We start from the raw sequence: 23,737 nt of genomic DNA, 5'->3' as shown, positions 1-23,737 counted from the left end.
CGGGACCCCCCACCCCCCGGGCTCGCCGCTTTCCGCCCCTGTGACACCCCCGAGCGCGGGGCTGGGCCGTTCCCGGGACGCTCCTGTCGCCCCAGCACCGTCCGGCAGCCACGGGCCCGCGTGGGGCAAAGTCCCGCAGTGCCCGCGCCGCTGCCCTGTTGCGCTCCCCCTGCCCGCCCCAGCGCGGGGTCGTGTGCCTGCAGCGGGGGTCCTTGCCCTGCCTCGGAGCCCCACACTGCCACATCTGTGTTCCCACGGCAGCCACGAGGGTGGCTCAGCAGGACTGCTGAGGGCTGCGATGAGAAGGGGGGATTCATCAGTGGTGAGACAGACTGTATTAATGCCCACATCCCCTCCATGACGCAACCTGGGCGTCCCACGGGCTCCAGCCTTCCTCACTCCTGCAGCATCTCCCCAGCTCTCCTGCCTCGAGGCTCTCACCTGCTTGGTTGAGGTCTGCAGGCAGCATGTCTGTGGCAAGTCCTGCCCCAGCGCTGTGCCAGGGCCCCCATGGCACTGACAGGCAGGAGGGAGCTGCACTGGGGCACATCAGGGTGGGTTGGAGCAGAGGAAAGCTGGCCTGTGATTCTGCCTCTCTCCCCAGGGCAGCCCCAGAGTGTTTCCAGCTCTGACGGCTTCCCACAAACAGCCTTGACATTCTCCACAGGCACACTGCACTTCAATCATCCAGCCCCGCAGCTATCATTTGGGTGGTTTCTGTATTATTTACATTTCCTTCCATTCCTAACCAGGCTTCGGGCCTGGAACAAACAGCCAGGATGCGACTGTCCCTGCTCCCACCAGGGAATTGCTGCGGGAGCTGTTGCTCCAACCTCTGCTCCTGTCCCTGCTCTGGGTTCCACCGGCTCAGCACGTCCCCAGCCCCAAAGGGCAGCACCGGAAGCCTGTCCTGCTCCCAGGACGTCTGAGGCTCAGGAAATACGGCCCCACATCTCGGCAGGTAAATCATAGCTCCTGTCTCATCCTCTGTTCTCCCACCGGCCTCTCTGCTGCGTCCACAGGCTCCTGGGAGCCCCTCCTTCCCCTCAACAACCGCTCTCGACACGAGTCAGCCCCGCATCTGCTCTGCACAAGCCCTCGCCGTCCCTGCCGGTGCAGCCACAACGTTTTTGGGGCCACGTTCTGCCATTCTTGGATTTTCCTTTTTTCCTCCATTTTTTTTTTCCCCCTCAGGACATAGGCCCGAGGCGATTGGGGCACAGGCGGCTCCCAAAGCGGCCTCTCTCTCTTCCTTCTCCCCTTTTCCCTTGACGCAGCGGCGGGAGGCAGCCGAGCCAAGGCGGGGAGACCAGGCAGGCGGGGCGGGCACCGGGGGACTCGAGAGGGCCGGAGCCGAGGACGCCGGAGCGGGGCCCAAGGAAGCGGCGAGGGGCGAGGAGAGTCTAGGTCCAGAGGGGTTCCCGCCGCGCCCCACACCTGCCCCGGTCCCGGCCCCGGCGCTCCCGCCCCGCCCCGGCCCGGCCCCGGGCGGAGGCACCGGCTGCCGCCCCGCCCCGCCAGCCCGGACTTTACCTCCCGGCCGGGCCCGCGTCGTTCCGGGCCATGTGAGCCGCGGGGCCGGGCCGCGGGGCCTCACCGGCTGCGGGATGGAGCGCAGGAAGGTCTTCGTGGCGCTCGACGTACTCTGCCTGGCGGTCGGTGAGGGCTCGGTACCGGTACCCCCGCCGTGGGCGACTCCGGAGCGTCACCGCGTCCCGCCCGTGCCTTCGGTGGGGTCGCGCCGCGGGCTGGGGTCAGAGCCGCGGGAGGTACAGGGGGTCCGGGATCCCGCCGCGCCTCCGCCCGCTCCTGCCCGTGGCCGGTGCCGCCGGTCCGGGGGCAGGGCGGGAGGCACCTGCCCGGCCGCTGTCCCGGGGCTCCGGGCCTCCTCCAGGAGCCACAGGCGGGGGCGGGCGAGCGCCGGCTCCTGCCCCTGCGCTACCGGGCTCCGTCGGGAGTCCCGGTTCCCGGGGCGACCCCGTTGGTCGAGCGCCCCCCCCGGGGGCTACGGTCCGTCCCAGGCCGGGAGGCAGCGACGGAGTCCCGCCGCTCGGGCGGCACCGGGACGCTCCCTCCGCCGCCGCCGCCCTGGCCGCCTGCCCGCCGCCGAGCCCGGCGCTCCACGGGCGGACAGAGCGGGGCTGGGGCTCCGCAGCCCCGGACGGGTGGGTTCAGAGGGCCTCTTCCAGGACGTCCCCCACCGCCCGGTGCGGGCAAATGCTCGTTTCTGAAACTGCAGGGAAGCACTGAATTAAGACGGACTAAAAATAAAGGCCCGGAGCTTCCCGGGCTGCGGGCCCCGGCGCGGGGGGGTGGGGGGGGCGAGTCCCGGTGCCGCTCGAGGCGCGTTTCCCTCCTGTGGGCCGGTGCTTTATATTTTTAGGGGAGCTTTTTTTATATTTTTAGGGGAGCTTTTTTTGGAGGATGAAATTTTCCAGAAAGAAAATTGGTGTCTAATTTGAGCTGAAAATGGACGTCTGAGGTGTGCGGGGAGGCGGCGGCGGGGCCGGGAGGGACCGGCGCCGGTTCCCGGCAGCGCGGCGGGGGCGGCGGGGCAGCTCCCTGGTGCTTCATCGCCGTGCTCCCCCCTCTGTCGGTGAGCGCAGGAGGCGGCGGGACCCCCGGGGCGGGAGCGAGGAGGCGGGGGCGGGCGGGGACAAAGGTGCGGGTTCCCAGGAGACGGAGGAACAAGAGGAGACGGAAACCGCCGGGAAAGGCGGAACAGGGAGAGGAGACTGACCTAAGGTGGCCTGCGGGGCCGGAGGGCCGCTTCCCGGGGGGAGCACCCTGAGACCCCCGGGGTGGGGGCGCCCAGCCCATCCTTGACTGTTCCTGGGCAGGGATGGGGCAGGGGATCCCCTTCCAGCGAGGGGCTGGCACGGCTACTGCGCGGGGCGGAGGCCCGCAAACTCCTCTGGACCTCTGGGGATGGTTCTTTCCCGGGTGTGCTCGTAGCTACCCATGGCCAGGATTGCAGCACGCTGGGTGGAAAAGCCTCCTTTCCCAAACTGACGTAGCCAGCGCATCATCTCTCAAGAGCCCCGAGGAGGCAGGGGAGTGAAGAGGCTGGTAGGAGCAAGGGCTGCAGGAAGGTGAGGGGGACAAGCCAAGCTGAGCTGGATCACCCACCAGCATTGCCCAGCACCAGCTCTCCTGGGCCTGCTGTGAGAGTTCTGCTGGGACCATCTGGGGGCCCTTTGCTGCTGTAAAACAGTTTTGCAAGATGCCTGTGCTCATTAATTTTAATGAGGTCTGTCTTCCTAGGCTGAAAGACTCTGGGGAGCATGAGGAAAAGGCACAAGATCAAGCCTTGCCACAGTTGTGCCTGGGGAGGAGTGGGACAGCCGTGGGGGCTCTGCAGGTGCCCAGTTGTGGCTGTCTCACGTGGTATCTGGGCGCTGCAGGCATCTGCAAACTCTTGATAGGGCCCTATCAGTGTCAGGGCGGGTTCAAGTCCTCCTGCCCGGGGTACAGGTGGCTCAGGACTTCATTCCTGGAGGGGATTCCTCCCCGGCATCGGGGAGCAGAGCCCCAGGGACGACAGATGGGGAGACCACACGGTGCTGCATGCCGGTGTGGAGCCTGCTGGCTGGCGTCCCCAGTCTTCGCCTCTCTCTGCCTTGCAGCATCTCTGCCCTTCGTCATCCTGACACTGGTGAACTCCCCGTACAAGCGAGGCTTCTACTGCAGTGATGATTCCATCCGCTACCCCTACAAGGCAGACACCATCACCCACGGTCTCATGGCTGGGGTCACGATCACCTGCACTGTTGTCGTTGTAAGGATGTGCCACCCCTTCTCTCCAGGGCAGGGACATCCAGATGTTGTATCTGGAAGCTGGGGCCCAGCACAGCCACCTCCAGAGCCCTGGCAGGGCAACAGGACCCTCAGCTTAAGCGCTGCTCTGCTGGGGGTCAGGAGCTCCCATTGGGGTGGCGAGACCCACGTCCTGTAGAGCTGGTTCCCTGAAGGGACAGGGAGAGGGTCCATGAGCTCCTGTGGCAGGCAGATGCCAGGGGCTCCTCTGCCACAGAGCCAAGAGCCAGAGCATCCTGCAGCCCTGGTTCTGGGGAGCTACTCAGTAGTGCTCAAACCTCACCCCTTGCCCCCTGGTCTCTGCAGATCTCATCGGGGGAGGCATACCTGGTTTACACTGAGCGCCTCTACTCCAAGTCAGAGTTCAACAACTACCTGGCTGCCCTCTACAAGGTGGTGGGGACCTTTCTCTTTGGGGGGGCCATCAGCCAGTCCCTGACTGATCTGGCCAAATACATGATCGGCCGTCTCCGGCCAAACTTCCTGGCTGTCTGCAATCCTGACTGGTCCAAGGTGAACTGCTCCATCTATGTGCAGCTGGAGAATGTCTGCCAGGGAGAGAGCAGGAACATCACCGAGTCCAGGTGAGCTGTCGGGCTTAAGGACCTCATCTCCTCCCTCTGCCAAGCAATGCTGGGCTCCCAGCGGCAGCCCCAGATGAGTATTGATGCTCTCCTGCTGCACGGCAGAGCCTGTGGAGTGGCTAGGGGGCTTGTGGGGGCTGGCTAAGGGCTTGTTCTCATGACCTGACCCATTCCTTTTGCCCCACAGACTGTCCTTCTACTCGGGACACTCCTCCTTTGGGATGTACTGCATGATGTTCTTGGCGGTAAGTGCCGTGCCACCGGAAGGCAGCCAGCCCCCACGGGTCCTGTGCCCCAAGCACCCCACTATCAGGCTAGTTGTTGCCCCCTGCTCTGGGTGATTGCTCCCGTCTTTGCTCCCCAGCTCTATGTGCAAGCCCGGCTGGTGGGAAAGTGGGCCCGGCTGCTGCGTCCCACCATCCAGTTCTTCCTCATCACCTTCGCCATCTATGTGGGCTACACCAGGGTGTCCGACTACAAGCACCACTGGAGCGACGTGCTGGTGGGGCTGCTCCAAGGGGCTCTCATTGCCGTCCTCATTGTGAGTGTCCCCTGTGCAACCTGCTGCTTGACCAGGTTCCTGCTCGGCTGACAGAGGGGTCCCCAAACCTTCCTGTTGGTCTTTTTCAGGTCCGCTACGTCTCTGACTTCTTCAAGCACCGTCCCCCACGGCAGTGTGAGGAGAAGGACCCAGAGCGCAAGCCCAGCCTGCCGCTCACCCTGAGCGACCCCGACCACAATCACTACAGCTACCGCGGCGCCCCGTGAGCCGCGCACGGCCCGCGCACGCCGGACTGCAGACCTGCCCCTTGCCGTGCTCTGCTCCTGGCTCAGGGATGGGGATGCTGGCTCTATATTAACTGTTGGCTCCGTGGCTCTGGTGCCTCTGGCTGCCACAGGTGCCAGCGGGACAGCCCTGCCTGTTCCCACTCCCGCAGTGCCGTGGTGCCCAGCTCCCCATGCCCACAGTGCTGCTGTGCTTGCCGGTACCTGGTGATGCCAGTGCCCTGCCTGTGGGAAGGGGATGTCCTCAACCCCTGTGCATCTGAGTCATGCTCCAAAGCTGCTGTCCCAGCCTTCCACGTGGAGGAAGGGGAGGGAGGGGAGGGTGGCACGTGAGGATGGATTTATTGGGCTGGCAAAGCACACTGAGCGAAGAGCAAACTCCTTGGCAAGTCTGAGTTTGCCTGTGCTGAGTGTGTGTTGTCCCTGTCAAATTATCCAGCCTTCTGAGTACAAATCCTCACAGGCACAGAGAGAGGAGGACAACTACTGGGCTAGCTATACTTTTTTGGAAAGGATTAAAGCAATCCAGAGCTTTTCTTTGTTCCATTGGTTACCTTCAAGAGCAGTCCTGCCCACCAGCAGCTGGTGCGAGCAATGGGTGCCTGGGCAGGCTCTTCTCTGGCAGTGCCTGATGCTGCAGTCCTGGGTGTGAGGGCTGTTTGCCCCCCGCCTGCTTCATGCCTGGCTTGGGCAAGGGGTTGCTCCGGCCTTTGTCGCTCCTGCAGCTTCAGCTGATGCTTTAGGGTGTGTGGGGGACTAGGGAGACACTTTCTGTGGTAAAGGAAAATAAATGGGGATGTGGAGCTGAACACGGGAAGGGGGGGCAATGGGTATGGAGCAGTCCCATTGCAGACATGCAGCTGCCTCCAGCACTGGAGTGCTGTGGGTCTCTCTTTAAAATACATGCATTTTCATTATGATGTGTTTTTATAAAAATGTTTATAATTAGATCATCCTTAAAGAATGTCTGTGTCAAGCCTGTTCTCTTACTCCATGGATGTTCTTGGCCTTGGAGGATGAGCTTAAGTGTTCAGGGTTTTCTTTTCCAAGGGAAAGGTGTCTGAAGCCCCTCTTTAGCTGTAGGTTTGCTGGCGGGTGGTGGTGGCTGTCAGGGCCACTAAGCCCCTCTCCCACTTGTGCTGTGAAAGGTGGGCTTGACCAGGGCTGATGGGAGCAGCAGCCTCCCAGGGCCAGTGTTCCTTGCCCATGCTGTGCCTGTGATGTATTGCATTCAGGGGGGTTGTGCTTCAACCAGGCAGCCCCTTTGAGAGGTAAGAAGAGACTCAGCCAGCAAGTGGCTCCAAGACCCATCCCTGCCAGGGCTGTCCTGGCACTGCCTTTGCCCTGACCCAGGAACCTCCTGTGCTCCCCAGAAACATGGCCCTGCTTGCAAGGGAGGAGGGAAGGCAGGGAAAGGCTCTTGGAAAAAGTGATGTTTTGTGCCTGCAGCTCCTGCAGCCAGAGCTGAGGGAAGGCAGGGAGCCAAGAGCCTTGGCACAGCTGCCCCATATCCCTCCACTGTCCAAGGGTTGTGGTGGGGACAGGTGACAGGGCCAGGCTGGGGAGCTGGTGGGCATAGGGCCCTCTGACTGTTGGGAAGCAATAGGGGACATCGGGAAGCAGCACCCTGGAAGCCTTGGGTCTACCCAGTCCCTTTGGCAGTGGGATGACCAGTCCTGGGGTCGGCTCTTGCCCACCCTTGTTGAGTGCAGCCTGTCTGTCCTGTTGGGAACAGTAGGGAGCCCCATACTGACTGCATGGTGTCGATGTGCTTGCGCAGTGTGGGTGACTCCAGTCTAGACAAGCCCTGACCATAAACACCCTCCCTGTGTGGAGGGAACTCCCTTTCCCCAACATTGCTTTTCTGTTTTCCTCCAAGAGCTTTCCTTCCAAAAGTCCTTCCCTGCTCCCCAGCAGGGTCCTTCCCCCATCCCAGCCCTCGGGGTCAGTTGTTTAATATCTGATGGTGTAAAACAAAGCTAGAGGAAGTGCCAGGGCAGGGCAGCTCTGCCACAGAGTTTACAAACAGAGCTCTACAAAGGCTCAGCAGCTCCTGGAGTTGGGCAGTGAGGTACAGCCCAGGTTTTTGAGCTGCCTGCTTAGTTTGCATTTGGCCTGCTGCAGTGCCCAGCAACTACCCCAGTTCCTGGCACTGCCTCGACAGCTCCTCTGTGCAGTCAGGAACAGGCCTGCTCCCTTCCCTTGAGATCTGATTTCTCCCCTTGGATGCATCTCTGGAAAAACCAGCTGGGCCACAATGCTGCAGTGTGTGGCTCTGAAGGGCAGGGCCAGCTGCTTCGTGTTGGGAGCTTGGTTGCTCCGTCCCCAGGCAGATGAGGCTGCCTGCCTGCTCACAGCTGGGTCCCGCTGTGGGATGGGCTGAGACCTGACCAAACTCGGGGCATGCCAAGCCACACATAACCTGCAGTTGGTGGAAGCTCCTGAGCCATGTCCAGGCACAGCAAGGGGCTGTTAACTGCAGCCTGCTCCAGGTGTGCTTCCTGGCCCCGCTCTGGAAGGACAGGGGCAGGGAGCTGCCTGTGCTGGCTCCTCAGCACCATGGGTGCCAGCAGGGCACTGAGGAAGACAAAGCAAGTCCAGTTTCTGGCTGTGAAGTCTGGGTTCCCTCCAGCCCTTGCTAGCCCTGGTCATGGCTGAATGCCACTGCACCCTGCCAGTGCTGTTCCAGATCTGGGCTGGACCCCATTGCCTCGAGTCCCTCAGTCTGAGCAGTGGGAGGGACTGGGCTCCCTGTGGGGCTGGTACTGCTCCTGGGAGCTGAGGAGAGGGAAAGCAGCATCCAGGGGTGGGATTAAGCCCATGTGTCTCTCTTTCTCTGTTCAAGGCTTGAGCTTCTACTTGGCCCCATGGGTCAGAGCTAGTGAGAACTCTGTGTGTCCTGCTTGGTGAGTCCCAGGCAGTCCCTCTGGTGTTCAGGGAGAGTTGTGGCCCTGGGCATTGTGACAGTTTGTGACTGGGACGTCCAAACCCCTTTGCAATGGGTGACTCAGGAGTTGGGGATCCAGTCCTGGTTGTGCTGGGGCAGATTCAGATGAGGGCTGAAGCCAAGCAGCGTTAGCCTGCGAGGCATGGCTGGGACCTGATGAGACGGCCGTCCTGTTCCCCAGCGTCAGCAGCTCCACACACCAAGTGCTCTGCCAAGATGCCTGCTTTCCAAAATAAGCTGCTTCTGGCAGCACTCAGCCAGGCTCTGGCTTCCAGCCCTGCTCCAGAGGGGGCCTGTAGCTGCCTCCCCCAACCTGTGCCTCCTGGCTGCCTCCCACCATGCCACGCAGCATCCTCCCTCCCTTCTCCCTGGCTCCTGGCACTCCTGTGGATTCCATGGGCTTCGGTTGCCCTGGCCCCATCCCCAGGTTTCTTCCCGCTCTTTGCTTTTTTCACCGGCTAAGTGGGGCAAGAGACGGGCAAAGGGGCTGAGCTCCTCTGTGTCTGCAGCAGCTTCCAGGAGCGGGCAGCGGCCCTGCCAGGAAGGATGTTACTCATCCCCTAAACATCCCTTTCCCTGGCCGGCGGCCACACCAGATGCGCCTGTGGCTGAGGGGCCTGAGGTGGCCCCGGCTCAGGGATGCGCTGGGGGACACCGAGGCCGCGGCACCCTCGGGTGGGATGTTGGTAGCCCCTGCCCGAGCGCAGCCCACACCACGTAGGCCTCTCCTCCCCCTCAGCAGGGCGAGTCACGGAGGGGGAGTGGTGCCGGGGCCAGGACCCCCAGAGGTGGCAACTCTGCCCGGCACAGCCCGTGGGGGTTGGGGGGGCCCGCCGAGGTGGGGAGAGCAAGGCCGGTGTCCGGGCTCCCCGAACCGCCCTGGCCCCGGGGGCACCGGCCGGGAGCGGGCGCCATCCCGTCCCACGCCGGGCGGCGGGGGCCCGGCCGGGGCGGCAGAGATCAGTAGGAGCCCGGCGGAGCCGCCGAGCGGAGCCCTGGAGCCACGGCCGGAGGAGCCACCGGCCCCCGCAGCGCCGCCGCCCAAGCCCCGGTGTCGCCAACGCCGCCCGGCCCGGCCCATCCTGCCAGGACACCGCATGAAGCCAGGTGCTCCCTCCAGCCTCGCTTCCCCTCCTTCTTTTGCTCCTTCTCCTGTTCCTGCTCCTCCTCTTTCTCCTCCTGCTCCTCCTCTTCTAATTCCGCCAGCGCCGCCTCCCCCACTCCCTTTATAATCGACGTTTCCGATGAAATATGCCCGGTGCCATGGATTCCTTTGATCTCACTAAGGGAAAAAGGGGGCTAAAGACGAAATTAAGCCACAGCAGGAGGAAAGGCGAAGGGGAAAGCACTCCCGGGGGAGGGTGTTAAATGTCTCCTCTTTCTTATCAGAGCACCAGGCAAGAGCCTATCGTCGTGCCCGTCCCGGAGCCCTGGTCACCTGAACTTGGCGTTGACCGGGGATGCCCCTCGGCAGAACAGGCGCAGGGGTGGTACCACCGGAGCCCTCCCCGCCGGGGAGCCCCGGCCCCCCTCGAGCCGCACTGGCATGCGGGAGCTGGCAGCCCAGCCCGGGGAAGCAGCCACGGGGTACGAGCAGCAGTTTGTTTTCTGCTGCTTGCCAGGGTCCATGCAGAGCTATGGTGCTGCCAGGGATGTGCTCTCGGGAAGCACTTGGCTGCTGAGCCCTGGCCCTGCGGGTTAGATAGCTCTTCCCCACTGGCCCTGGCTCCTGCTCAGGGGCAGGCCTGACCCACAGCTGTGGGTGAGTCAGGTGTTTCTGGGTCCTTTTCTTCTGCACTCCTGCCATAGCGTTCCTATCAAACCAGAGCTGCGCTGCCAGGCCTCCCATGACTGCAGGTCTCTCCCGGTCACAGCAGAGAGTTGGCAGCCTGAGAACTGGCTGCTGGACACGTGATGACCCACAGGTAAAAGCAGGTTTGGCCCTGTCAAACCCAAGTCTCTCCCCTTCCTGCTCTGCCTTTGCCAGGATGGACAGTGTGGGCAGCTGGTGCTGATGGATGGTGCTGCCAGAGCCCTGGTACCAGGGATGGGATAGAGTGACTGCCAGCGAGGATGAGAGACATGGCAGTGGCAGGGCAGGGGGGTCTGCCAGCACCTTCGTTTCTTTCCTCATCAGTTCTGGAATAGCGCTTGCCTGGCCGTGCTGCCATCGTGCCCTCATGGTGGTGGCCCTGCAGCCAGGGAGGGCAGCACAGCATCACCTCGAGCAAGGATGAAGCTGTGGTGAGGAGGAAAGGGCTGGCCTGTTCCTGGATTAAGGTTAAAGAGGGGGAGAGGCGGACAGACACCTCGCAGCTGCTGCTCCTCAAATGTTTTATTGCCTGCTCAGTGTAAGCCTGGATTGACCTGCAACAGCAGAAAATGTTGAGCAACCATCGATCTCCCTGAAAGGAGTAAAGCCACCAGAAAAACCATGAGAAACCCCAAGTGGGTTGTATGGACCCCGGCCTGCTGGCTGGAAACATAGAGAGCTCTGGGAGGACGATGACAGCGCTGGTGGGGGTGAGGGGGCTGGTGTAGGGCTACTGGGAGGGGGCATGGGGATCTCTTTCCCAGTCCAAGTATCTGCCTATCCCAAGGGCGATGGACCCTCAAAGCAGCACCCCACGGGGCTGGGGGTGACGGCAGGAAGCTGGGTGCTGGCAGATTCCTTTGCTGGAGCTGAGGAACAGGGCCGGTCCAGGAGCCCTTCCCAGGAGCCCTTCCCAGGCCACGCCAGCGCTGTCGGGCAGAGGGATGCTGCCGCTTCCCACTGTCCCACAGGGAATCACAGGGAATTCCCGGTGAGGCGGGACCTGCAGCCGGGGGAGGGGTGGGGGTGGTGTCGGGTTCGTTTATTTTCCTAATTAAAAATAACAAAGAGGAGGGAGGGAGGAAGGGGCGGGACGGGACACGACGACTTCTCGTATTCAATGTTTATCAGCAACAGCCCCGAAGCCGAGCGATGCTGCCCGGGGCGGCGGGCGCAGGGGCTCCAGTGCGAACTCCCGGCTCCATGGTGCGGGCACAACTGCTGTGGCGAAGCGGGGGTCCCGCCGCGGGGCCGGGAAGGGGTCGGGCCGTGCCCCGAGACCCCCCGGCCCCGCACGGGTTAAACCCCTCAGTGGCTGCTCGGCCTCCCCTGATTGACACCTTCCGCGGCGGCTGGCCCGGCTGGCCAATGGGAAGACAGCTCCGCGCGCCCCACGTGGGGCGGCCGTTCCCGCTGTGCTCCTATTGGCTGGCGGCCGAGGCGATTGCCCGCACGGGCCAGGCCCCACGTGGAGCTGGCGCTCGCGCTCGTTCATTGATCGCGCTCCGCAGAGCGGCGGCCGCGCGGGCGGGGCGGGGCGGGGCGGGGCGGGGCGGGGCGGGGGCTCGGCCCGGCTCGGCTCGGCTCGGCTGCGCTCGGCTGGACTCGGCTCGGCCCGGCTCGGCTCTGCTGTGCTCGGCTCTACCGGGCTCGGCTCGGCTCTACCGGGCTCGGCTCGGTTCGGTTCGGCCCGGCCCGGCCCGCCCCGCTCCGCTGCAGGGGCGCACGCCTGGGGCCGGGGCCGGGTCTGGGACGCGCAGCGCGGTGAGTCCCGTCTCGTCTCATCCCGTCCCGTCCCGACGGTCCGGTCCAGTCTGGTCTGGAGAGGTTTCCGCCGGCCGCGGTCCAGCCCCGCTTGGGGCTGGGGCGGCGGCGAGGCCGGTGCCGCCCCGCGGCCGTACCTGCGGCGGGCGGCGGCGGGGCCATTGTCTGTGCGGCGCGGGGGGCCAGGGCTGGGCGGGTCCCGCGGCGCCCGGAGGGAGCCCCTGGGCCCCCGGTCCCCGCGGGGATGTGGGGAGCGCGGTGCGGGGGTCTCAGGTCGCGGCGGGGCTGCGGAGGGGCCGGGGCCCCGGGGCTCCGCTCTGGTGCGGCTCCCGCAGGGCCCCGCGCCTCCAGGCAGCGCCGAGCGGTGACCCTCGGTTTCTTCCCCAGGGCCTGATCCGGAGCTGGGAGCCGTCTCCAGGCCCCGTCCCGAGCCTGAGGCGGGGCCCGCGCGGCCGGAGGATCCCGAGCCTGTCCGGTGCCAAGGATGTTCCCGCAGAACCGGCCCCCGGTGAGCCCGCGCACGGCCTCGTCCCTTCGCAGCAGTGCCACCTCGGCCCTTGCAGGGCCTGTGCCCCCAGACCCACCTCCTTGCTCGGTGCCGACACTGTATGATGCTCGGGAGTGGTGCTGTGGCTCTTCCCAAAGCGCTGAGTCCCAGTGCTGGGGGTTTGGGCTTTGTGAGAAGCGGGATCTGCCAGGGCGTGATGGTCGACAGTGATGGGTGGGCTCAGCTGTGTGACACTTGGGCAAGGACAGGCCACTGGGTCCACGCCGTGCTTGGTGCCACCCGTGGTCGTTAATCTGCTGGCTAAGTGGCCAAGCTGATGCTCAGAAGGCCCTTGGTGCCTGGCTGTAACCAATTTCCTCTCCAGTAACTCATTCTGCCGCCTCCTGCACATGCTGCTCTCCCAGATGTTCCCATGACCTCTTCTTTGGGTGCAGGAAACCCCTGGGGGGATGCACCAGTCTCACTGGGGGCAGCAGTGACCCTGAGGGTCCCATCCTCTGCCTAGGCCCATCTCCAGGCACCCTCTGCTGCTTCGGGAGCCGCTGTTGCTGCCAGTGCCATCCCCAGCACCCCCCAGTCCCTCAAACTGACTTACCCAGAGACCTTGGACCGCATCAAGGAGGAATTCCAGTTCCTGCAGAACCAATACCACAGGTGAGAAGCTGCCAGAGTTCACATACCAGCAGGGAGGAGCTGGGCACTTCACTGGTGCTGATAAGCAATGGGCTCCCACTGGCGCTGGGCGTCAGGGCAGGCAGCACCATTCCGTGTGGCTGTGGGCGCTGGTCCATCCAGAGGATGGCTGTGCCAACCACCACCTTGGTAGCTTAAAATGACACTCAGGGGGAAACTCAGCCTTTGCCTGCCAAAAGCCCCAGGATGAGGTGCTGACCTCCAGCGCCTGGCTCCTGGACTGAGCCAGAGCCATCACTTAGCAGACCTGGAGTCCCTCTTATCCCTGAGACTGCTGTCCCGGATCACCTCCCCTTCCTCACACCGTGTGGGGCAGAACAAGGTTTGAAATGCAGCTTGGCTTTGCAGCTCGCTCCATTTGGGAAGCAGATGCTGGGGAGGGGGTTAAGAGTCCATGCAAATTGTTCCCTGATGCCCAGATCCCTTTGCTGTCCATCTCATCTTTATCAGCCCTTTCCCACCCTCTTTCAGGTGGTTTTCTTGGCTTGTGCTGAGAGATTGGATTGAAGCTGAGAGCAGGAGGCTGAAGCATGTGGTGCACTGGGAGGGCTCAATGCTCTGTCCAGCCAGGGAGATCCTGTCAGTGGGGGGACCAGGGGGGTCGTTCCCTCTCCCTTCCTCTCCTCTCTATTTTTACAGCTTGAAGTTAGAATGCGAAAAACTGGCAACAGAAAAAACAGAAATCCAGCGTCATTATGTCATGGTTAGTGAGCTCCACCTGAGTGGAGGAGGGTGGTGTGGGTCCTCTGAACCATCATCAAAGGTCACACAGCCCTGGGATGCTTTACTTTCCCCTCGCCTTTGGGTCGTGTGGCCAGGTCCTGAGATCTGATTCCTGTGGCTGTTATTGTCTGGTTTATCCTCAAAACAAGCCGTGGTGTTTGATCAGGACTTGCTGCCGCAGCTTGCAGTGGCAAAGCTGCTCCCGTTTGGGTTGTCCCTGTTCCCACAGGCAGTGAGCAGGAGCCCTGGTAGGACTGTGTCCATCCTGTGGGCTGCAGCCATGTGCCAGAGAGACCACTGCTCCCAGGAGAGGAGCTGGGGACTGTGTTCTTGCCCTGGTCTGGCCACGCCATGGCCATTTGTGGCCAGGCTGACCTGGCGTGCTAGTGCTGGAGAGGACTTTCTAGTTATGAGTAACCCTGGTCTCCAGAGCCGTGCTGATGCTGCCTTCTCTCCCTCACAGTACTATGAGATGTCCTATGGCCTGAACATTGAGATGCACAAACAGGTGAGTCTGGGTGGATCAGGAGTGTTGTCCAGCTCCTTGGTCCTAGCTCCCTGGCCCCACCTTGCTATCTGGGCCCTTTGGGCCATCCCTTCCACAGACAGCATGGGAGGTTGCTTCCCGCTATAGCCTAGGGAAGGCTGTGCTTGTGGGAAATGTGTCCCCTTCTCTGTGCTTTGTGAGCTTTGTGCTGCTCTGTGTCATGACCTTGGCTGCCTCCTTAGCTCTCTGCACCTGAGCTGCTGTTCGCTCGCTGGGTTCTGGGTGCCCTGGCTGGACTGTGATACTGTTGTTGTGTCGGGCAGAGAACGGCAGTGAAAGACTTGTGCTTGCGTGAGCTGTGAGTGGTCATGTGGGAACTGTCACGGAGGAGACTGGCTTCCTCAGGGTGAAGGGGCTGCAGGGTCATGAGTTCTGGCTTGCCACCTTTGCAACTGCCAGGTGCCCACTGGCCTGGGGGCAGCTCACCTGGGGACAAGGGCTGAGCAGCATCATGAGGTAGAAAGGAGTGTGTTGGGGTGTGGGTGCAGAGTGGGCTCCCTGGGGGCTCAGGGCTGCACATCCTCCTTCACTGCATCCCCATCACTCCCTTCTGCCTTCCCTCCCTCCCTTCCTCTCTTGCACTGAGCTCTGGGTCACCAGCTGCTCTGAGAGAGAAGATTTCGTCTCATCTATTTTTAAAGAGGCTGCGGAGGAGCCTGGCGAGGCGTGCTGCTGCCACAGCCGCCTCCCTGCCCGCCCCGCGCCTGCTGATGCCAACTGTTGCACGGGAGCCTGCTCGGGCGGTCAGTGTAGCGGTGTTCCCCCCGTCCGTGGCTCAGGGCTGGCTGTTGACCACTCTTGCTAGCTCTGTGCCTGCCAGGAGGGTGTTCTTCCTGCTCCTGGGTGCCCTCCCTGTGCCAGCATCCCTGCTGAAGAGGAGGTGTTGAAGCCACCCTGGCAAGGGACGATGCCAAGGGTCCACCCGGCCCAGTGCCCCTCCCCAGAGGGCTGCAAGCTTCTCTCCTCTGGCTGCCGGTTCTCTCCCAGCCCTCGCAGGCTCGTGTTTTCTATCAGCCCCAGGTGCCGCTGGCTGCCAGCCAGCAAGCTGTCGGCACTTTTAACAAGGGCCCGTAAGTCTGCTCTGACAGCCAGCGGCCATTGTGTGAGAAACGGGAACTGCCAGTGCGGGAGCTGTGGGTTATCGCTGCCGGGGGGTGGGATCGTGTCGCCATTTGTCCTCCCCTTCCCCCAAATCCAGCACTGCTCACAGGCACAGACAGGTCCTAAACACCCTTGGCTGTCCCGGAATCCCCGAGGGAGCGCTCACCCATGGCCGTGGCTGGAAGCTGGGTAGTGCCATGGTGCCCAGCCCAGCATCCCCAGGGGCTCCTCAGGCGCCCAGCAGTGCTGGCATCAGCAAAGGCTGAGGCGTGGGATTTTGCTCTGAGTTTGTTTGGAGGGAAATAGGGCTGGGGGCTGGCTGTGGTGGTGCAGCTGTCCAGGCAGCCATAGGCTTGGCAGGAGAGGATCAAGACAGGAATGAGCGTGAGACATTAATTTTTTATTGTTGCTTTGTTTTTGGCGTTGAAGGGGCCTGTAGCTTTTTATAAAACCGCCTCCCTGAATCTGCCTGGACTAGGACTTGCTCACCACAAGCCAGAGAGGACGTGATGGTGCTGGTGGCTGGGGGGGCTGCAAACAGCGTGATCGTTTTTCATGCTGAGAGCGTTAAAGTGCCAGTAAATTGCACATTAACGAGTGCGAGTGAATTGGAGGCAGCTCTCCCCAAGGAGCTGCTGCCCATCAGTGCATTAGGGAAGAGAATCCATCACTGCTGGCCTCGGGAGACAGCTAAATCTTTCCCAGAACTGCCGGCTGCCAAATCTCCTTGCTCCCCCCTCTTCCTTTCTTTTCTTTCTCTTTTTTCCTCCCTCAGAAGGGGAAGCGAGGGCAGGTGCCAGATTATTTGTATTCTATTCTCTGGGTCTGGCAAGAACGGGTTGGCAGCTGCTCTGGAGGGCGGCACAAGGTGTCCCTGGGTCTGTGTCCCCACACCAGCCGAGCAGTGCTGCAGCCCCTCACCCTGGCACTGCGGTGCCTGCACCAGCTGGGCATGGGAGACGTGCCCAACGTTCTGGTGGGGAGATCCAGGGGTCAGCTCCATCCCTGGCTGTTGGGGCCCTTCACCTTTTGGTCTCCTCTAGGGGCTGATAAAGGGGTCTGGATTCGACCCCCTCCTCTCAGCCACGTGTTGGCCTGGTAGTGTTTTCATCTACCCCACCAGGGTGGGCAGGGAGCTCCTTGGAGCTTGGGACAGCATCTTACCTGGACTCCCATGCTAGGATGGGGGTCCCCAGCTCTGCGTGGGTGTCTCTGCTGGTGCCTCAAGCGGTGTCTGCTCTCTCGGCCATTGCCTGCTCGTACCAGAGGCAGGGGCCTGTCCCTGCAGCCCCTGGGGCTTCTTCCCAGGGATGTGTCTGTGGGGCCAGGGATGGCTGAATGTCTGTGCTCTCCCCTCGCCCGAGCTGTGCAGTGTGGCGCCAGCAGGGGCCCTGGAAGCTGGCAGTGGGATGCCCTGGGAGTATGGCACACCATGGCACAGCACCGTTCTCCCTCCCCATGCTGCGCTCGCCCTCTGTGCTCTTGATTGCCAGTGGCACTCAAGTGTTGCAGAAAAACAGCAGCTGTAAGTAGAGCACCTCTCCAGGGCTTCCTGCAGGCCAGGAGAGCGGCAGGTAGCGGTCGTGGTGCCGACAGGAGGCTGCGTGGGGGGCGGAGGTGAGCCTGCTGGGGCCCTGGCTGCAGGGCTGGGGGCTTGCTTGGGGGTGGCCTTCAATGGCATGGGCCATGGGGCTTTATGTCCCTGGCAGAGAGGAGGTGGAAGCCATCCTGGGGCTCTCAGGGTGGGGATGGAGGATACTGCTTTTTGGAAGGGGTACTGTTAGGAAGGAGAGTTGTTCTCTAGAAACATCCCCTAGGGTGTTTCTGCTCCTTGGTGCTGAGCAGTAGCCCTTGGGGCTGACTGCCAGTACCCTGAGGCTTGGGTGGCACCTGTGCAGCACCCATGGGGAGTGGATTCTCCTGCAGCACTGGGGCCCCTCAGCATGGGGGATACTCTGCCCCTTGCCCTGATGGGCACTGCCTCTCTTCCACTTCCAGACAGAGATCGCCAAGCGGCTCAATGTGATCTGCGCTCAGCTCATCCCGTTCCTATCTCAGGAGGTGGGTAAGCCATTGGGCCCCAGCCAGGTATGCAGAGGTCCTTTGGGGCCCAGGAAGCCCTGGTCTCTGGGCCAGGCTGGAGAGCTGGCTTTGCCCCATTCGCTGAAGAAATGAGCCTGCCCCAGCTCCTCTCTTCTCTCCCTGCAGCACCAGCAGCAAGTGGTCCAGGCTGTGGAGCGTGCGAAGCAGGTGACTATGACCGACCTGAACGTGGCAATTGGGGTACGTCAACCCTCTGCCCACCCTTCCCACCACTTCTGGGCCTGGGGTGCTGGGCTCTGCTGGGCACCTCCTGAGTTCCTGCTGTCCCTGGGCTGAAAACTCCTCCTGCCCATGGCACACCAGGCAACTGTGGCCCCTGCCCTGAGTGCCTTCTTCCACCCACAGCTGAGTCAGGGGGAGGAGAAGGGCAAACCAGGCTGGTTTGGGGGGCTGTCAGCAGTACTCAGGATGGAGGAGATGCAGCTGGGTGTGGAGGTGGTGGCTGGTACATGTCCCTGTGTCCTGATGCCCTGTGGCCCAGGTGAAAGGGGGATTGCCGCCATCCCCACTCCTTGGTTATTCCTGTGAGAATGCAGCAGTACAGTGCTTTGGGTACTGGCAGGGTCCCCCATCTGTCCCAGTAGATCCTGTCACAGGGTGGGGGGAGTCAGTGGGAGGGAGATGGTGGCCCCCACACTGTGGCTGGGGACATCCTGGGTTCATGCCCTGCCCCTCCTCACCCAAGTCCTGTTGCTGACTGACCCAGGGCTGCCTCTTCCCCCCTGTGCCGAGCAGCTGTCCTGGCACAGCCCTTCGATTTCTCTCTCATCTTGCTCCTCTCCAGCACCAGCTCCAGACGCAGCACCTTTCGCACCACACTCCCCCCATCCCGCTGACCCCCCACCCCTCTGGGTTGCAGCCCACTGGCCTTGCTGGCATCAGCAGTGCCTCAGGGCTGCTGGCGCTCTCAGGGGCACTGGGGGCCCAGGCCCAGCTCCTCACCAAGGATGACCGAGGAGTCCCTGACACGGAGCCCAGGGGTAAGTGTGGGGGGAACCAGGGCTGGGTGCGGTCGGATCTGAGTGAACCTGGGAACAGGTGATGCAGGGCCCTGGAGCTGCTTCTGCTCCCCAGGGTCTTCCTACTTAGGCACTTCCCCAGGGTGGGGGCCAGGGATGGATGGGGGGCCGCTTGTCCATGGCTCAGGTGTGCTGACTGGGTGGGAGGGGCAGGGGGCTTGGCAGCCATGAGGGGTTTGCATGGGGAACATCCCCCACTGAGCGGCACCTCCTGGAAGGGTGGTGAGGTGGGCTGGTGGGAGGTCATCCCTGGTGGGGGCCCAGGACCACCCTGCTGCTGTCATGCTGGCCCAGCCCTGCTGTGAGCACCCCAGCACCCATGGGAGAAGCGGGTGACTTTCCTGGGGGGCTCTTGGTGGTGGCACAGCATGTCCCCCCTTCCCTCCTCCTCCTGCTGCGCCTCTGCATTGCCACAGCGACAGACCGAGACTCCGGCCCCGTAAGTGCTTTTTCCTTCTCTTGCATCATTCTGTGGCGGCACAGGCTCCAGTCAGGGCATGGGGGCTGCGCTGGGGCCCTCCGTGCTCCAGGAGTCAGCCGCAGCCCCACGTTGGTGCTGCCTGTCCCAGGAGCCGGGCACAGCATCCCTGGCCGCTAACACTGCATCCCCCCGCCCCAGAGCTCCCTGGCACTGCCAAATGGGGAGCGGGCGCGAGCCATCGCTGAGTACCTGAGCAGCAGCAAGAAGAGGAAGGTGGAGGAGAAGGACTTTGTTACAGACTACGTGAGCCTGGGGCTGTGGGGGGCAGGGTGGCCCCATCCCTTCTTGCGGGGCAAAGAATGGAGCTGCCTGTGCCTCCGGTGCATCCCCAGGCAGGAGCAAGGGTGGCTGCAGCCCCTTTGTCTTCAAGCGTCCTCTGTGTTTCAGGGCAGCGATGCAGACAAAAGTGAGGACAACTTGGTGGTGGATGAGGTCAGTGCATCAGCTGGGAGGGGGCCGGGGTCAGTGTGTGCTGTCTGTCCCCAAGTTGGGGGCTAACAGGCTGCTAGAGGCAGAGGTGGGCATCACAGGGAGGTGCCAGTGGTACCCCTGAGTCATGCTCCCTGGCCCTCGCCAACAGCAGCAATGAGCCCCAAGATTCAGGCTCCCAGCCTGGCCCTTGCTCAAACCACCAGCTCACCATGACCTGGGACATCCCTGCACTCCTGCCTGTTCTGCTGCCTGCTGATTTTCCTCTCCCACCCCCAGGACCCCTCTTCGCCGCACAGCGTCCACTCCTACTCGTCCCGGGAAAACGGGGTGGAGAAGGTCCCACTGGGGAGGAAGGAGACCATGCCACTCAGCCCAACCTCCATGGCCTCCTCCAGCAGCTCCCCATCTCGGAGCAAGGATGCACCCACAGTACGTGCACTGCCTGGGGCAGCTGGGGCACTTCACTCAGGGCCTATGCTTGTGTCCCTGCTGCCCAGGTTCAGCTGACAGAGTGGCCAGACATGGGTCTACCTGTCTCCAAACCCATGGAGCAAAGGCAGTGCTGGAGGGACAGGACGGGGCTTCTGCTCTGTTAGATCCCAGCTCACGTCCTGTCCCACAGAGCCTGCAGTGCTGGCTGGGCTGGGCTGTCATTGAGGGGGAGGAACAGGGACCAACTTGCTGGAGAGCACCGGAGGAGACCCCCTGGCAGGGTAGTGGTGCAGCTGTCAGATCCCTGTGCTGTTCCCGGCAGGTGGAGAAGGCAGGGACGCCCAACCTGAAGTCCAGCACCCCCACTTCCCAGGGTGACACCACGGCCCCAGTCTCCGGTGGGGCCCAGCAGTTTCGCCCTGCTGCTGCCAAGGCCCCCATAGACCCTCTGGGTGAGCTTGGCCCCACTGGGGCCCGGGCGGGTGTCTCCAAGCACTGGCTCCCAAGCCCTGTTCCTTCACACTGCCTCTCCCCCATCAGCCCTGGGCCTGAGGAATCCACTGGGAGTGCAGAGTCCCTACTCGGCTGCCTTTGGCTTGGCCCACCCTGCAGTCAATGGGGACGTGGCCGGGACTGGCGCCTATGCCAGCCTCCACCTCATGTCCCCGCAGCTCAACGGGGCTGCAGCCGCCATGGGAGCCAGCAGCTACGGACGCTCCCCCCTGGTGCGTGACCTGCTCCCCGCGGGGCCGTGGGGGCCACGGAGTGTGAGCTACTCTCACCTGCTGTCCCCTCCAGGTGGGCTACGACCCACACCCCCACATGCGCATCCCTGGGCTGGTGGCCGGCATACAAGTGGGGACCTCGGGGAAGCCGTAAGTAGGGCCGGGCTGGGCTGCGGGCGCTGCGGGCTGTGCTGGGGCAGGGGATGAGGTAACCTGTGGGGCTGAACCTGGGTGATGCAGACAAGCCAGGACCAGCAGGGGTGGGGAGCACAACTGGCATCACTGGGCATGCTCTGCTCATGGCTCCAACTCCCAAAACGTGCTCCCTTTGTCAGACCCGCTGGGACCCACGTGGCACCGGCCACTGACCTTGCAGGATTCTCCTCTGGCTCTCACTGCTCTGCTCTGTTCCAGTGCCTACTCCTTCCACGTCAGTGCCGATGGGCAGATGCAGCCGGTGCCTTTTCCACCTGACGCACTCATCGGCTCCGGCATCCCCCGCCACGCACGGCAGCTCCACACCCTGACCCACGGCGAGGTGGTCTGCGCCGTCACCATCAGCAACTCCACACGACACGTCTACACGGGGGGCAAGGGCTGTGTGAAGGTGTGGGACGTGGGGCAGCCGGGCACCAAGACAGCCGTGGCTCAGCTGGACTGCCTAGTAAGGAGGAGGAGGAGAAAGGTCTTTGGTAGGGGGCTGGGAAGGGGAATATGCCCCTGTTGCAGTGGAAGGGACAGAGGGTCCTTTCACATCTGGGATGAGAAAAGGAGATCTGTCTCCTACACCCCCCAAGCACTCATCAGCTCCTTCTTCACTTGTCCCGTTCCCTGTAACCCCAATTCAGAACCGTGACAACTACATCCGCTCCTGCAAACTGCTCCCGGACGGCCGGAGCCTGATTGTGGGGGGGGAGGCCAGCACCCTCTCCATCTGGGACTTGGCGGCCCCCACACCCCGCATCAAGGCTGAGCTCACCTCCTCTGCCCCCGCCTGCTACGCTCTGGCCATCAGCCCTGATGCCAAAGTCTGCTTCTCTTGCTGCAGCGATGGCAACATTGTGGTGTGGGACCTGCAGAACCAGACCCTGGTCAGGTGAGTCAGTCAGGGAGGAGCATGGGCAGAGCTGCTGGGGGCTCCTCAGGCCAGGGACCACCTGGTCCCCTGCAGCATGTCCCCACCTCTCCCTGTGTCGAACCCTGGCCATGGGACAGTGCCTGTCCTTGCAGCAGGGATCTTCTGCTCTCACTGCTGAGTGCTGCCCTGGCCACATTCTGTGCTGCAGGCGCTGGCCAGCCTGACAGCCATGCTCTTGCTTTCTCCATCCCCCTCTTTCCCAGGCAGTTTCAAGGCCACACGGATGGTGCCAGCTGCATCGACATCTCCAATGATGGCACCAAGCTGTGGACAGGGGGGCTGGACAACACTGTGCGCTGCTGGGACCTGCGGGAGGGGCGGCAGCTGCAGCAGCACGACTTCAGCTCCCAGGTGGGGCTGGGCTCATCTGGGAGCACCACAGGGCCAGGTGCGACCTGCTGTGTCAATGTCTGACCCTGTCTCTCCCCTCAGATCTTCTCCCTGGGGTACTGCCCAACAGGAGAGTGGCTGGCGGTGGGGATGGAGAGCAGCAACGTGGAGATCCTGCACGTCACCAAACCTGACAAGTACCAGTTACACCTCCACGAGAGCTGTGTTCTCTCCCTCAAATTCGCCTCCTGTGGTAGGCATGCCTCTCCTGACCTTCCTTCTCTGGAGCCTCATGGATGCCACCTCTACTTCTGGCCTCGTGTCACAGGGCTCATTGCACTGGGGGCAAGGATTGGTTCCCGTACTCAGCCTTGTCCCCAGTGGATGACAGTCATATCCGTCAGAGAATGGGCATCTGTCCTTCCTGGAGCAGTGCTGGCAGCTGTACGCTCAGCTCTGTTATCTCAGGACTCCCATTTGTGTTCCTGAAAACAGCCCCTTGGCTCTTGGGTAGCAGAGACTTGGCTGCCATGTCCACACCCTGTGTTCCACAGCCTGGGCAGGATGTGCTGCTGGAATCCAGTTGTGGGCCTGGTTTGGTGACACGAGGCTCCTTTGTCCCTCCACAGGGAAGTGGTTCGTGAGCACGGGGAAGGACAACCTACTGAACGCCTGGCGGACGCCCTACGGAGCCAGCATCTTCCAGGTGTGGGGCGTGCATGGCCAATGGGGTTGGGGGTTCCTCTGGGTGTGACTGCCAAGAGCTGCCCAGTACAACCTGGCTGTAAATATGCGTTAGCAATAACGAGCCCTGTAAACAAACTCGTCCCTGCAGCCTCCCCGGGTGCAACTCAGGGTCAGAGTCCCAAGGACTGGGGACTTGCTCTGGGCCTGCTTCTTGTGCTTACCCCTGTTCTCTCCAGTCGAAGGAAACCTCCTCTGTCCTCAGCTGTGACGTCTCCACGGATGACCAGTTCATTGTGACTGGCTCGGGGGACAAGAAAGCTACAGTTTATGAGATCATTTACTGAGCACAAGAGGTGCCAACTGCGGGACAGGTGGACATCCATGTGGATGGATAGGTGGACTCCACCTGCCCTACTGCTGACTTCCCAAAGAACATGCAGCCTGTGGCCACAGCATCGCAGCTGGAGGAGAGCGGAGAGGGGTGAAGGTGGCCCTGGGACTGTGGCCAGGCATCGTGGGCTGCTCGGGGTGGATTTTCTGGGGACTTTCTCCTTGCTTTGTTCTTTGTCAGCTTCTTTCTAAATCTAGACTATGGGACTTGGAGGAGGGGGGGCCATCTGGCATTGTTAGGGCTTTTGTTGGGGTGGGTTTTTAATTTTGTTTGGTTTTAACAGTTTGTTGGGGGGGGTATTTTGTTGGGGTCTGGGTCTGCTGAGGCGGATGGGCGCTGGCCTCATTTCCCTCTGTGCCTGCCAGGGTATATTTAATAATAAAAACAAACAAAAAAAAGCTGTGCCTTGACCTGGGCAGTGCTGCATGGTGGTGGGATGGAGCTAGGTGAGGATGGGTGAGACCAGGGCAGCAGCCTCATCCCCTTTGGCAACCACAATTTGCTGCTCCTTTCCTGTGCCAGGGCAGGTCCGTGGCAGCTCTGCTGTTGGCAGAGCCCAGCCCTGGTCCTGAGTGGGGTGGGGAGACCCAAGTGCAGCTGGCGGTGCAGGCACAGACCTGAGTGTGTCGGTGGCTCTGGTTGTTGGAGCAGCCTCCGTGGGGTGTGGGGGAGATGCCAGTGGTGGAGGAAGTGGTTTCTGAAGGAAATGAGATGTGA

At 62.5% G+C, this 23,737-nt stretch overlaps 2 protein-coding genes across 12 annotated transcripts; both read left to right on the top strand.

The window, feature by feature from the left end:
- The first annotated feature begins 1,068 nt into the window (after positions 1-1,068).
- PLPP2 (phospholipid phosphatase 2) lies at positions 1,069-6,150 on the top strand. Of its 2 annotated transcripts, XM_027713147.2 has the most exons (6): positions 1,069-1,659; positions 3,627-3,778; positions 4,123-4,400; positions 4,588-4,645; positions 4,765-4,941; positions 5,031-6,150. In XM_027713147.2, the coding sequence occupies exons 1-6, from the start codon at positions 1,608-1,610 to the stop codon at positions 5,166-5,168; spliced, it is 855 nt and encodes a 284-aa protein (XP_027568948.1). In that variant the 5' UTR covers positions 1,069-1,607; the 3' UTR covers positions 5,169-6,150. The 2 variants fall into 2 exon arrangements, with proteins under 2 accessions (XP_027568948.1, XP_039242339.1); XM_039386405.1 differs by lacking the exon at positions 1,069-1,659 and having other exon boundaries at positions 2,654-3,778.
- A 5,455-nt stretch (positions 6,151-11,605) lies between these two features.
- On the top strand, positions 11,606-23,429 carry LOC113983693 (transducin-like enhancer protein 1). 10 transcript variants are annotated; one of them, XR_003539186.2, is made up of 21 exons: positions 11,606-11,710; positions 12,098-12,218; positions 12,724-12,872; positions 13,383-13,614; positions 14,098-14,142; positions 17,281-17,343; positions 17,491-17,565; positions 18,170-18,365; positions 18,821-18,843; positions 19,024-19,128; positions 19,273-19,317; positions 19,594-19,746; positions 20,072-20,201; positions 20,290-20,474; positions 20,548-20,624; positions 20,889-21,138; positions 21,323-21,570; positions 21,820-21,963; positions 22,045-22,195; positions 22,572-22,648; positions 22,866-22,953. XR_003539186.2 is itself a non-coding variant. In XM_027713075.2 (21 exons), the coding sequence occupies exons 2-21, from the start codon at positions 12,195-12,197 to the stop codon at positions 22,971-22,973; spliced, it is 2,484 nt and encodes an 827-aa protein (XP_027568876.2). In that variant the 5' UTR covers positions 11,606-11,710; positions 12,098-12,194; the 3' UTR covers positions 22,974-23,429. The 10 variants fall into 10 exon arrangements, 3 of the variants coding, with proteins under 3 accessions (XP_027568876.2, XP_027568879.2, XP_027568877.2); XM_027713075.2 differs by having other exon boundaries at positions 21,816-21,963; positions 22,866-23,429; XM_027713078.2 differs by having other exon boundaries at positions 13,551-13,614; positions 21,816-21,963; positions 22,866-23,428.
- The last annotated feature ends 308 nt before the right edge of the window (positions 23,430-23,737 follow it).

Source organism: Pipra filicauda, unplaced genomic scaffold, assembly GCF_003945595.2.
Source record: "Pipra filicauda isolate LSUMZ 115617 unplaced genomic scaffold, ASM394559v2 scaffold482_size497672_pilon, whole genome shotgun sequence".
NCBI lineage: Eukaryota > Metazoa > Chordata > Aves > Passeriformes > Pipridae > Pipra > Pipra filicauda.
This window is presented reverse-complemented; position numbering and strand designations above follow the sequence as displayed.